This window comes from Dipodomys spectabilis, unplaced genomic scaffold (assembly GCF_019054845.1).
Source record: "Dipodomys spectabilis isolate Male_0828 unplaced genomic scaffold, ASM1905484v1 ptg000201l, whole genome shotgun sequence".
Taxonomy (NCBI): Eukaryota; Metazoa; Chordata; class Mammalia; order Rodentia; family Heteromyidae; genus Dipodomys; species Dipodomys spectabilis.
This window is the reverse complement of record NW_024870878.1, coordinates 2,065,860-2,080,693: the sequence shown is the minus strand read 5'-3', so window position 1 is coordinate 2,080,693 and position 14,834 is coordinate 2,065,860. Positions and strand designations below refer to the sequence as shown.

The window sequence follows — 14,834 nt, the reverse complement described above, 5'->3', positions numbered from 1 at the left end:
ATTACTCATTTTCTTACTGAGTCTCTCTCCCCGACCCCCTACCCCCACCCCCTTTGGTTGTTTTTTTTTGGAGCTTGAACTCAGGGACTGGGTACTGTCTCTAAGCTCTTGTACTACTTTGAGTCAGAGCTCCATTTCTGGTTTCCTGCTGGTTAATTGGAGATAAGAGTCTTATGGACTTTCTTGCTTGGACTGGCTTTGAACCATGATTTTCAGATCTCAGCCTTCTGAGTAGCTAGGATTACAGGCATGAGCCATCAGCACCCGCTGAGTCATATTTCATTGCATAGTGGTTATTTGCTGATAGTTTATTTTCTTTCTTTCTTTCTCTCTCTCTCTCTTTCCTTCCTTCTTTCCTTCCTTCCTTCTTTCCTTCCTTCCTTCCTTCCTTCCTTCCTTCCTTCCTTCCTTCCTTCCTTCCTTCCTTCTTTCTTTCTTTCTTTCTTTTTTTCTTTCTTTCTTTCTTTCTGTCTTCTGGTGGTTTATTGGAGATAAGAGTATCACACTTTTCTGCTTGGACTGGCTTTGAACCACAATCCTCGGATCTCAGCCTCCTGAGTAGCTAGGATTATAGGCGTGAGCCACTGGCACCAGCTTTGGTAGTTTTTCTTTATATGCTTAATTTGTTTTAAATGGAAATTTGCTATCAATAAAATGGAGATGGTAATTTCAGCTTCTTAAGGCATTATCTGAAACATTCTAAGAGCTGTAGTTCTTAGGGGCCATAGTAGTTTTCTAGGAATATCATAATAAAATGACACAGATTTTAAATGGAAAAACTGGAAGGCCAAGATCAAGGTGTTAGGGTTGGTTTCTTCTTGGCCTCTTTTTGGCTTGCAGATGGCTACTTTCTTACTGTGTCCTCATAGGGTCTTTTCTCTGTGTTTGTGTGTCTGCTTTCTTATGCCTTCTCCTTATATGGTCCAGTCACAATGGGCCCACCCTAATGATGTCATGTTAGTCAGCTCTTTAAAGTTCTTGTCTCCAAATATAGTCACAGTCTGATGTATTGGGAGTTACAGGTACTGAGAATTTCAAGTGCACTCATGTTCTGAGGTACTGGGGGTTGTAGGACTCCCACATGATTTTGAGGGGGAGGATTCACAAATTTAGCCTACAACTGACACTAATAGTTTTTATCTTTTTTCATTTGCTTTTTATAAATTACTTTGACTGGAATACAAGGATAATTATGTACACATATGTAATCAGTTGTGTGCCCGTAATGTTTGTAAGAAACCACTTTTCAATTCTGAAACACATCTATCCTCCTGATTTTTTTTTTTGTTTGTTTAAGAATAGCACACTATAGCTGGATGCCGGTGGCTCATGCCTGTAACTCTTGCTACTCAGGAGGCTGAGATCCGAGGATTATGGTACAAAGCCAGCCTTGGCAGGAAAGTCCATCATGGGGCCTGAAATCTGGGCCTGGGCGCTGTCCCTCAGCTCTTCAGCTTAAGGCTAGTTCTCTACCACTTGAGCCACAGCATCACTTCTGGCTTTTTCTTCTTATGTGGAGCTGAGGAATAGAAACCAGGGCCTCATGCATGCAAGGCAAGCGCTCTACCACTGAGCCACCTTCCCAGCCCCATAAGACTCTTATCTCCAATCTTATCACCAGAAAAAAGTGGCACTGTGGTTCAAGTGGTAGAGTGCTTGCCTTGAGCTAAAGTGCTCAGGGACAAAACCCAGGCTAGAGTTCAAGCCCCACCACTGATGACCAAAAAAAAAAAAGAAAGAAAGAAAGAAAAGAAAAAGAAACATTGTATGTTGATGTCTATGTATTTTGATCTCCAATGTTCACATTTGATTCTTTTGCTTTTCTGTCTGTTCTTGCAATAGATACTTTGGAGAAAGCTAAGAAATCACAGCAAGAGGGGGTGAATACTTGAATTTTTTTTTTTTAATGCCAGTCTGGGCTTGAACTCAATGCCTGGGCACTGTCCCTGAGCTTTTTTGCTCAAGGGTAGCACTGTGCCAGTTGAGCCACAGCTCCACTTCTGACTTTTTGGTAGTTATTGGAGATAAGAGTCTCCAGCCAGCCTACCTGGGCTGGCTTTGACTGTGAGCCACCAGTATCCACAAAAAATGTAACTTTATGAAGAGAAACATCTGTCTCTGGGCTGCATGGATATAGTTGATTCTGGAAAGGAGGCAGCATATGATGAGTTGGAGAATATTATGCTTGCATTCCCTAGCGTATTTAGAGCATTTTTTGTTGTTTTAGCATTAACCTAAATCATGCAGTTAAATTGTGTAGATTTTTCCTGATAATTCTCCTACAGGTGTACTCTCCTTTATGTTTGGCAAGTAACAATTCTAGTACCTTTCCAGGTATAAAGAAAAAACTCAGGTTGAAAGATTAATTTAAGATCTATCTATCTATATCTATAAAACGTGTCATACTGAAGAGTTTGTAGCTTTTTACCTTCTCTTTGGATGCAGGTTTCTCTTGATAAAGGGGACAGAAAAGACAGAGATTTGCATGAAGACCTCTGGTTTGAGTTGTCTGATGAGACCCTTTGTAACTGGATGATGTTTGTACGTCCAGCCCAGAACCACCTTGAGCAGAACCTGGTGGCTTACCAATATGGCCACCATGTGTATTATACAACCATAAAGAACGTGGAGCCCAAGCAGGAACTAAAGGTACAGTGCTAGATCCACAGTGCCATCTGCTAAGAACTGATGGGTTAGGGCTTCAATATAATGCTTTCCTGGTAACTCACTTTATTTTCTGAGCTTTCCTTCAGGGGATTGGTTCCAGGACAATTCCCCCTCCCCACCCCCCCTACCCCCCACAGACTGACACCAGAATCCATGGATGCTCAAGTCCTTTATATAAAGTATTGGAGTCTTTGCATTAAATCTTTTCACATCCTTCCATATATTTTAAATCATCTCTAAATCATTTCTAGATTGATACCTACCATAATACAAATGTTGTTTTTGTTTTTGTTTTTTTTGGGGTCTGGTCATGGGCCTGAACTCTGGGCCTGGGCGCTGTCCCTCAGCTCTTCAGCTCAAGGCTAGTGCTCTACCACTTGAGCCACAGCGCCACTTCCGGCTTTTTTTTTCTGTTTATGTGGTGCTGAGGTATCGAACCCAGGGCCTCATGCATGCAAGGCAAGCGCTCTACCACTGAGCCACCTTCCCAGCCCCAAATGGTTTTTTTTTTTTCAATTAAAAAATTGTTACCATAAAGGTTTTATACAGCGAGGTTATAGTTACATAAGATTACATAAGCTAACACACACACACACACACACACACACACACACACACACACACACACACACACACACACACACACACACACACACACACACACACACACACACACACACACACACGGTTTGTTTGTTTTTTTTGGGTCCAGTCATGGGGCCTGAACTCTGGGCCTGGGCACTGTCCCTCAGCTCTTCAGCTCAAGGCTAGCGCTCTACCACTTGAGCCACAGCGCCACTTCCGGCTTTTTTCTTTTTGCTTATGTGGTGCTGAGGAATCGAACCCAGGGCCTCATGCATGCAAGGCAAGCGCTCTACCACTGAGCCACCTTCCTAGCCCCATATATATGTTTTTTATTGTAAAAATACTGTACAGAGGAGTTACAGTTACTTGAGAAAGATAATGAGTACATTTCCTATTGAACATTGTTACCTCCTCCTTTGTTTTTCCCCTGCCATCCCTTCTCTCCTCACCTCCACAACTCTTCCCTCCCAACCCCCCAAAGTTGTAAAGTTTGTTTTCAACATAGTGTCTTGTACATCTCATTGTTACAATGGGTCAACCTGTATCCTTATTTCAGCATTTTGTTATTTCCCTTCCCCTCTCCAAATTAGAAAAATGTATATACAAGATGCAGAGCACCAGAATCAAATACAGTGAAAACAAGGTATTTTATATGGTAGGGGAAAAACACACAAAAGAAACAAAAAACACACATAGTACATTATAAATACATTAAAAACAATAGCAAGAAAGAAAAAACTACTTGTGTCCCTATCTTGGGGTTCATTTCACTTAACATCATCTTATGTGGTGATATGTACATAGCTTTTGACCTTTTCTGCTTGTCATAGACATATACTAGTTATTGCAAATAAGGGAAACCATGGGACCTATGTTTCTTTGGACCTGGCTTACTTCAGTTAATATAATTTTTTCCAAGTCTTTCCATTTCCTAACAAATGGGGTGAGGTATCCATACACTTGTTTTTAGACAATGTCGCCCCTTTCCTTAGTCTACATTTTTTTTTGTCAGTCATGGGGCTTGAACTTGGGACCTGGGCACTCTCCCTGAGCTCTTTTGCTCAAGGTTAGTCCTCTACCATTTTGAGCCATGTAGTCACTTTTGGTTTTCTGGTGGTTAGTTTGGAGATAAGAGTCTCATGGACTTTCCTGCCCGTACTAGCTTTAAACTGCAATCCTCAGATCTCAGCCTCCTAAATAGCTAGGATTACAGGTGGGAGCCACCAGTTCCTGGCTTCTACAAATGTGTTTTAAGTAGTTGTTACACTGAGTTGTTTAGAGAATAATAACAAAGTCTGTATGTATTTTTTTTCACAATTTTTTTTCACAAATGTTTTCAATCCATGGTTGGTGGAATTCAGAGATACGGAGGACTGACTATATTCTACATTGTTGTACACTTAAAACAATCCTGCAGATAAAACAGAATGAAAAGTGCTCATGAAGGGCCTATAGGAAGACTTCAAAGGTTAGGAATCATTGTTTGGGGGAGCAGACTAGTGTTTGTGATGGGTGGCTAAATATGGTGCCACTTAGCATGCGGAGAAAGAATTGGCGAAACAAGGTTTTTATAAAGTGAAATTTAGGTATGGGCAAGATCCCTTTTCTTTACCTCAATATTTCATTCTATTCAAAAAGTTCTATATTCAGACTAATTTCTTGAATATAGATTTTTTTTTTCTGTCATGAGGCATGAACTTAATCAGGGCTTAGGTGCTGTCCTAGAGCTGTTTCACTCAAGAATAACTAGCGTTCTTCCACTTTGAGCCTTCAGCACCACTGACAGTTTTCTGGTGGTTAATGAGAGATAAAAGTCTTACAGACTTCCTGTCTGGGCACCTCCAATACCGCTTCCTGAGTAGCAGGATTACAGGCATGACCCACCAGCACCTGGCCAGGAATACATATATATATATATATATATATATATATATATATAGATGGATATAGATATAATATATATATAATATATATATATATATATTGTCCATTTTGGGGGTTTGAACTCTGGACTTGGGCACTGTCCCTCAGCTCTTCAGCTCAAGGCAAGCACCCCTTCCGGTTTTCTAATGGTTTATTGGAGATAATAGTCTCACAGACTTTCCTGCCCAGGCTGACTCTGAACTGTTATCTTCAGATTTCAGCTCCTGAGTAATTAGAATTACAGGCGTGATCCACCGGTGCCCATCCAGGAATATATATTATGGGGATAACTCTATGAGAATTTGTTTAAATATAACCATTAATGACATGCTTACATTCTGCTATGTTTCTAAGTGAAAAGTCTTTTTCCCCCCTTGTGCTGGGGTCAGAATCAGAGGTTTGTATATGATAGGCAAACAGTCTACCTCTGAGCTTTACCCCCAACCCAAGATTCCATTGTTTTGAAATAAAGCCTCACTCTATAGCCCAGGTGAATCCCAAATCAATCTCCTGAGTGCTGATATTACAGGCATGCCTCATTTAAATTAAAAAACAAACTGAAGCAAATTATTATTCTTAATTGTGAGGAAATTATTTTCTCTCCTCTTTTTGTGTGTGTTTGTATGTGTGTGTATGAATTTTCTTTTTTTTTCCCTCAAGGCTAGTACTCTACCATTTGAGCCGCAGTGCCACTTCTGGCTTTTTCTGAGTAGTTTATTAGAAGTAAGAGTCTCACAGACTTTTCTGCCCAGGCTGGCTTTGAACTGTGATCCACAAATCTGAGCTTCTTGAGAAGCTAGTGTTATAGGTGTGAGCTACTGGCATCTGGCTCCCAATTCCTTTTTTAAGCCAATCAGTAGGACTGTAGAGTACAGAACAGAAACACCTAAGTAAAAGCAAAATAGCTCAGTATAGAAGGCACTAAAACAACAGATAAAAAAGAAGCAATAATACCAAGGAAGTATTTATAGGTTAAAAGGTTTAAATATGAAAACAGAGTCTTATATCTCTAGCATTACTGCACCCAGATGGACATATGAACAATTATCAGAAATAGACTTTATTTGGAGGAAGCCAATAGGAAACAAATGTTTCCTAATTTCTCAATGCCAGTAAATTTTAAAATTCTTGAAGGGCTGGAGATGTAGCTCAACAGTTGAGTGCTTGCCTAGAATGTGTTAAGCTCTGGGTTGGAGGCCAGCACTACAAACCAACCAGTCAACCAACCAACCCTGAAAGCAACCATGAATTGTTGTTTTTATTCATTGGAATTAGTAATAATGAATAGAGGTAGTACAGTAAATGTGAAAGATTTATCTACATACACACACACACACACACACATATATATAAGAATATATGTATGTGTGTATATATATACATACATATATATATGCATATCTATATCTATATCTATCTATCTATATATATAATGTTCTTGGTCCAGTAGTAAGCCAAATTCTTTAGTCTGGGAACCAACTATACTTATAAACAGAATAGAGCTAAATATTAGAAACATTAGAATGTTTCAGACACAAGGAAAAAACAGACTGTTATCCTATGATCAGGGAAATTAGCTTCTTGAGGGGACGTGAAGAGAAAAATGTAAACCATCAAATAATGCCAAATTGGGTCATGGCACAGAAACAGCGTGTTTTAGGGACTGATTTAGGTGTGCCAGCCAAGGAAAGTCTTGCTGAAAAGGTAAGAGACTGAGGACTTTGAAATAGACAAGGATCAGCTCTGCAGAGGTCACTGTAAGAACAAGAGGAAGAAACATAGTGTTCTTGGGGGTGAACAACAAGGTAGCTTTTTGGGATGGGAAAGCACTGAGCATGTTTGGGAAGCTGAGAGCAGACCCTCTTGACCCAAGGGTGGGTCCAGTGACAAGGGCTAAGGTCACTTAGCAAGGTAGGGAAGGTCACAGAGCCCTTCAGGAATCATCAGTGAGCATTTCAGATTCATTATAAAATTAAAGACCATTTCTAGCCCTATAAAATTTGTCTGTGTTGTAATAAGATAACTGATGGGACTTGCAATGAAAAATGAGTTAGCTAGTTAGCAGATTAGGTGGCGGGTGTCAGGTAAGGATACCATCTTTTCTAAAGGATAATAGAAATAAACAAAAGTCAGTGAGCCCTTTTAGGTTTCAGGTCTGAGCACCTTGTGGAAAAATTTGAGATGGAGAAGACTAGTAGAAATGAGGGCATCTTAGGTCTGGGAAGGTGGCTCAGTGGTAGAGTGGTTGCTTTGCATGCATGAGGCCCTGGGTTTGATTCCTCAGCACCACATAAGAAGAAAAAGCCAGAAGTGGTGCTGTGGCTCAAGTGGTAGAGGGCTAGCCTTGAGCTGAAGAGCTGAGGGACAGCGCACAGGTCCTGAATTCAGGCCCCATGACGGACCAGAAAAGAAAAAAAAGAAATGAGGGCACCAATTGGGAAGCACTGAGAATTCCAATCTGCACATGGTAAGATGGAGTTATAGGTAAGATAGCCAACATATCAGATGAGTAGTAGAATACATTTGTAGAGACAGAGAAGAGGCCTCTAGAGATATTGATGTAGGTGTCATTAGCACAGAATTGGTTGGAAAGGAAGGGATATGATTACTGGAGAGAAAATATACAGGCTCAGGATTTAGGCTTTGAGGAGCACCAGTATTTCAATGTTAGGTAGAAGCTGGGCACTTGTGGCTCATGCTTGTAATCTTAGCTGTTCAGGAGACTGAGAACTGAAAATTGTGGTTCAAAGCCAGCCTGGGCAGCAGAAGCCATGAGATTCTTATCTCTAATTAACCTCCAAAAAGCTGGTAGTGGAACTGTGACTCAAGTGGGAGAATGCTAGCTTTTTGCAAAAAAGCTAAGTGACAGTGCCCAAGCCCTGAGTTCAAGCCCTAGTAATAACACACACACGTACACTCACATGTACACACACACACACACACACACACACACACACACGCTGAAGTTAGGTAGAGAAGAGGAGTGGGCTAAGGAAGAATGAGCAGAACCAGGTGAAGAAGAGGGAAGAAGAGCCTTGGGAGGAAGCAGGAACATTCAATACATCCCATTCATTGGTGACAATTCTGGTGGTTGGTTGGTGTCCACTACTATGATTATTACAGCTATAAAAACACCTGTATTTAAGTACAGAAAAAAAATCAGAAGAGATTGCTTTATTTACATAAATAGACTATGAATATCATTCCTGTGAACTTGTTCCAATAATAAGAACAACCTTTTAAAAAGGAAGAAGGGAAAACAGGCAACATGTCTTGACAAATGGACTCCCTGATGGATGGCATGCCAGATGGATATTGTGGTGGGAAGCTCCAGTGAGATTTTGTTTTCAGAGGATTGTGGAAAAGCCTGAATTGTTTCCTGTAAGCAGGGGGAAATAACTTAAGCACGCAAAGCACATCTGGTGATGTCCTTTAGTTCTTGATGATGTCCTTGGGTTTTGTAGGTGTGGTATGCTGCATCCTATGCAGAGTTCGTGAACCAGAAAATTCATGACATTTCTGAGGAAGAAAGAAAAGGTGATTGGACTTTTATTATGTGAATTCTAAGTTGTGAATATTACATCTTTATGCAACCTCTGATTTCTCCATCTCCATGTATTTTATAAGGCATCTTATAGGCTTTTCAGAGCTGTGTACCTCCATCTAATTCTAGGGTCCAATTTCAATGACATATTTACATTTCATTCATGAGTTCTGGAAAATAGTATTTAATATAATGAAAACCTTCAGATACCAAATTAGAACCTTAGTGTCAGGATGCTTCCTATCTAGCCCTGATCATCCCTAGGGACATAGCAATACAGTACTGACTTTGTTTTTAATGTAAATGTGACTGATATGTAATCTGCATACTGAGAGATATGCATACATTAAATATAGAGCTTGATAAATTCTCACAGTGAACACACCTAAGGAAATTGTGAAGTATAATTACTCTCCTGACTTCCTAGTACCACACGAGTTGCTTGTTGGTGAACTATGCATAAATATAACGACATAGTACATTCACTTTTTTGTGTCTGGGCATCTTGCTCAACATTATATTTTTGAGATACATACATATTGTATATAATTACACTTAAATATTATATGATAGTATTATATATCATACATAATATATATTTAAAATATAATTTGTTCATTCTCACTGTGCTTTGTCATTTTGCTGTATGAATGTATAACAATTCATTTATCAGTTTTACCATGGATTTGGTGTTGTAAAGTATAATTTTGATGGTAACTACTGCAAATTAGGTTAGATTTCACAGGGTAAGGTCCGGTCTTTCACACGACTATCCTTACTTCAGATACCAGCTGGAGCTCTGTTGTGGGGCCTGAACCCTGGGCCTGGGCACTGTCCCTCAGCTCTTCAGCTTAAAGCTAGCACTCTACCACTTGAGCTACAGTGCCACTTCCGGCTTTCCAGGGCCTCATGCATGAAAGGCAAGCACTCTACTACTGAGCCACCTTCCCAACCCCTAGCTCATGCTTCTCAAGCCAGTCACAATTCTGACCAACTGTCTACAATTTAGGGGGTTCCAAGTACCTCCCTGAGATGATTCAAAAGACTCTTTAACAAGAAAGTAATGCAAATAGTGGATAATGTCTACAGTGGTGAGAGAAAAGGCAACTGGATATTGCTAGTGCCTGTTGATCATCAGCCATTATGATTTCTCTCCTGTGATTGTAGTTCTTCGAGAACAAGAGAAGAATTGGCCCTGCTATGAATGTAACCGTCGCTTTATAAGCTCAGAGCAGTTGCAACAGCACCTCAATTCTCATGATGAGAAACTAGACGTGTTTAGCAGGTATGTATGAGAGGGGGAAAGGCTCATGAATTTGGTTCTTAAAGATTATATGTATCTGTAAACCAAAGAATGTTTCTACTTGTGCATATTCTCAAGTTTTGTGTGTGTGTGTGTGTAGACAGGTAACCAAGTAGTTATTTTGATGTAGAGCTACTAAAGGGTATGTCTTATCTGTCATTTCCTTTCCCCTCTTTATTTATTCCTTTTTCAGTGTATCTCATACCCTTTCACCTTGGTGAAATCTCCTGTAACTGGAGAGTATGAAATAGGAATTGTTGAGGTAGCATATGTCTTTGCATAATTTATATCTCTTGATTTTTAGATTTTTTCCAGCAAAATGATTTCTTTATAAAGTTAAACTAAAAGCTTTAATTCTACTATATAAAAAAGACAAATGAAGCCCAGGCACCTGTGATCCTAGCTACTTAGAAGACTGAAATCTGAGGATCATGGTTTCATAGTTCAAAGCAAGCCCAAGGAAGAAAGTCTGTAAAACTTTTATCTCCACTAAACTGTCAAAAAAAAAAAAAAAAGCTGGAAGTAGAGTTGTTCAAATGGTAGAGTGCTAGCCTTGAGCAAAAGAAGCTCAGGGATGGCACCTGGACCCTGAGTTCAAGCCCCAGACTGGCATCAAAAAACAAAACAAATGGTAAATGAAAATTTTATAGGATGTTGAGGGGGAAGATAAGGAGGGACTTAAGATGATGGAAAAAAATTGGATTTTAGTATGCAAAACCTTTAGTGGGTTCTGATCAGGGAATATTGTAATGCCAGTTGTATTTTAAAAAGGTCATTCTGTATGAAAATGAACACATCAGATTAGTTTATATTAGAATAAAAGCGAAGGCAGAGAGTTCAGTTAGAAGCTAGTACAGGATGAGGATTATTTAGAATAGTGATCCCAACAGGACTGAAATAGAATTGTCTATCTACATTTGTTGAGTTTGGAAAATTAGGTGATGGTATAAATCCTCACTTAGAAAAACAGAAAGGAAGTTCAGTGCTGGTGGTTTACCCCTATAGTGCTAGCTATTCAGGAGGCTGAGATCTGAGAACCACAGTTCAAAGCCTGGCGAGGCAGGAAAGTTCATGAGACTCTTATCTACATTCAGCTCCCAGGAAACTGGAAGTGGCTCAAAGTGGTAGAAAGCTAGCCTTGAGCAGTAAAGCTCAGGGACAGTGCCTAGGCCCTGAGTTCAAGTCACACGATTGTAAACAAAATGAAACAGGAAAGAATGATCCAGGGATGTACCATACATGAAATGAAAGTAAGACCCCAAGCAAGGCTGTTTTGTTCTTTGGCTGTATCCAGCTGTGAGGGTGCTGCAGTTTTACCTAGCAAATTCAGCACAATGAGAATAAAGATGCCGCAGTGGTGGGGTGGGAATCTAGAGCAAATAGCATGATTACAGTGAGTGTGGCCTTGGAAGTCTTGCATTGGTGGCAGAAGAAGGAAGGATTGAATTAAGGGTGCTAGTAAGGCTGAAAGGTGGTTGTTGTGGTTTCGAGGGATCAAATTGAGGGCCATGTGTGTTGTGGGCAGGGTCTCCAGCCCAGAATATATTCCAGGGCCTTGGAATCAGTTTTAATAAGGGATTTTTGCATTCTAGTAATTCATTAAAAGGGTTTTATAATTATTTGGTGTTTAATAGGCATTTTATGGGACATTTGAATTAGAAATTTCTTGTGACTTTCCAGAAGGTTATGGTAAAATGAGGAAGTTCTTTGAATGTAGCTATGTTTCTTGAAAGGAATATGAGCCAGACACTGGTGGCTCACACCTGTAATCCTAGCTGCTAAGGAGGCTGAGATCTGAACTATGGCTCAAAGCCAGCCCTGGCAGAAAAGTCCCTGTGAGATTCTTATTTCTAATTAGCCACTCAAAAACCAGAAGTGGCTCAAGTGATAGAGTGCTAGCCTTGAGCACAGAGGCTCAGGGACAATGCCTGGGCCCTGAGTTCAAGCCCCACAACCAACAAAAGAAAGAGAAAAAAAGAAAGAAAGGAAGGAAGAAAGGAAGAAAAAGAAAAAAGAAAGAAAGAGAAAGAGAGAAAGGGAAGGGAAGGGAGGAAGGAAGGAAGCAAGCAAGCAAGCTGGGGGCCGGTGGCTTCCACCTGTAATCCTAGCTACTCAGGAGGCTGAGATCTGAGGATCGTGGTTCAAAGCCAGCCCAGGCAGGAAAGTTTGTGAGACTCTTATCTCCAACAGGCCACCAGAAAACTAGAAATGGCACTGTGTCTCAAGTGGTAAAGCACTAGCCTTGAGCTGAAGAGCTGAGGGACAGCACCCAGGCCCAGAGTTCAAGCCCCACAACTGACGAGGAGAAGAGAGAGAGAGAGAGAGAGAGAGAGAGAGAGAGAGAGAGAGAGAGAGAGAGAGAGAGAGAGAGAGAGAAACTGAGAAGAGAGAGAGGGGGGCAAGGAGGGAGAAGAAGGGAGAGAGGAAGGGAAGGAAGGAAGAAAGGAAGGGAAGGAGGGAGGGAGGAATGAAGGAAGGAAGGAAGATGAGCTGAGGCCACTGGAAAAGAGAAAGAATGGAATCTAGTCTCAGTTGATCCTCAGAAAAATACTACTCATGCCTATAATCCTAGCTACACAAGAGGCTGAGATCTGAGGATCATGGTTCAAAGCCAGCTCTGGCAGGAAATTCCCTGTGAGACTCTTATCTCCAACTAACCACTGGAAAACTGGAAGTGGTGCTGTGGCTCAAGTGGTAGCATACTAGCCTTGAGCTGAAGAACTCAGGGACAGTTTCCAGGTCCAGAGTTCAAGCCCCACAACTGACTCCCCCCCCACCAAAAAAAAAAAAAAATATATATATATATATATATATATATATATATATATATATATACATACTACTGACTTACCATATTCTGTCCTGTTTGCATTTCTCACCTCCTTCCAGAAGCAAACTGTTGTTTTTGATTTGTGTTTTTATAACTTTTTCTAAATAATTTTAAGATATCTCTTTGCCCTGTAGAGAGGGCAAAGCTGAGAAATTGAGAAAGCTTCTAGTAATAAAACAATTGTTTCCACTGGAGAAAAGAGCCAGGGAAAGTAAAGTGAGAGAAACTCAAAATCTGGGGTTAGTAAAGATTATTGAAGGGAACTGTTGTGGCATATGATGTAATTATGACTATTCATAACTCAATCTCTTGTCCCCAGAACAAGAGGCAGAGGAAGGGGACGAGGCAAAAGGCGATTTGGCCCTGGTCGACGACCAGGGCGTCCTCCAAAATTTATCCGTTTGGAACTAACCAGCGAGAATGGGGAAAAGAGTGATGATGGGACCCAGGTACTGGGGGATGGGAAGATCTCCTTCTGCTGTGCTTGTTCACAGTGCCCAACTAGATTAAATACCACATCCGCTCAACTTAAATACACACACTGCTGTCATATCATGGCTTTGCCACTTGTTAGCCAAAGTACAGTTGGAGAAGACGAAAAAGAATGTATTTTCCAATGAAAAGCTAACTTTGCAGCCCTACAAATTTGAAATTGATTAGAGATATTAGAGACTTTGTTTAATTAATTTAAGCCATTAAAATGATAGATATTCTAGAAGAGTTTTATACTCCTCTGGTTTGGTAGTTGGGAATGTCTCATTGTTTTTAAATTCTGTGCTTCTTTCTTTTTTTTCTTTTTTCTTTTTTCTTTTGGTCCAGTTGTGGGCCTCAACTCTGGGCCTGGGTGCTATCCCTCAGCTCTTCAGCTCAAGGCTAGCGCTCTACCACTTGAGCCACGGCGCCACTTCTGGCTTTTTTCTTTTTGCTTATGTGGTGCTGAGGAATCAAACCCAGGACCTCATGCATGCAAGGCAAGCGCTCTACCACTGAGCCACCTTCCCAGCCCCTCTGTGCTTATTTCTATAATTAACTTTTCCAGTGGGGAATATTTTTTCTCAACATCCTTGTGCTAGTTAAAAAAAAAAAAACCCAAAAACCCATAAGCTGGGCTCATGTTTGTGGTGGTCACGCCTGTAATCCTAGCTGTTTAGGAGGCTGAGATCTGGGGATCACAGCTTAAAGTCAGCCCCTGGTAGGAAAGTTCATAAGACTCTTATCTCCACTGATAACCAGAAAACTAGAAGTGGAGCTGTGTGGTAGAATACTAGCCCTGAGTAGAAAAGCTCAGGGACAGCGCCCAGGCTCTGAGTTCAAGCCTACAGCCAATAGCAACAACAGCAAAAACCACATGTTCCATACGGGTTGTTCGTGCCTATAATCTTAGCTACTTCAGAATGCTGACATCTGAGGATCTCAGTTTGAAGTCAGCCAGGACAAAAATGTCTGTGAGATGGGCTGGGAAGGTGGCTCAGCGGTAGAGCACTTGTCTTGCATGCATGAGGCCCTGGGTTCGATTCCTCAGCACCACATAAGCAAAAAGAAAAAAGCCGGAAGTGGGCTGTGGCTCAAACGGTAGAGATAGCCTTGAGCTGAAGAGCTGAGGGACAGCGCCCAGGCCCAAAGTTCAGGCCCCATGACTGGACCCAAAAAAAAAAAAATGTCTGTGAGACTCATCTCCAATTTATCACCAAAAACTTGGTAGTATAGATGTGGCTCAAGTGGTAGAGCACCAGCCTTGAGCGAAAAAGCTAAGGTAGAGCATGTCCAGGCCCTAGGGTTAAGCCCCTAGTACTGGCAAAAACAACCAACAAAAAGACAAAACCATAGCTGCACATAGTGACACAGCCCTTAGGCCCAGCTACTTCAGAGGCAGAAGGATAACATGAACAGAGTTTGGGAGCCACCTGGTCAATACAATAAGACCCTAAGTGTTAAAAAAAAAAAAAAGTCCACAATTCTAAATCTAAGCCCATATTTCTACT

At 40.9% G+C, this 14,834-nt stretch overlaps 1 protein-coding gene across 2 annotated transcripts in view; it reads left to right on the top strand.

The window, feature by feature from the left end:
* The window catches only part of Prdm10 (PR/SET domain 10), a 111,172-nt gene that overhangs the window by 55,382 nt on the left and 40,956 nt on the right, over positions 1–14,834 (top strand). For both annotated transcript variants that reach the window (XM_042696194.1, XM_042696193.1), the window contains 4 exons: positions 2,446–2,649; positions 8,640–8,712; positions 9,887–10,004; positions 13,172–13,301. In XM_042696194.1, the coding sequence (XP_042552128.1) occupies positions 2,446–2,649; positions 8,640–8,712; positions 9,887–10,004; positions 13,172–13,301 (525 nt within the window). The remainder of the gene's footprint in view (positions 1–2,445; positions 2,650–8,639; positions 8,713–9,886; positions 10,005–13,171; positions 13,302–14,834) is intronic.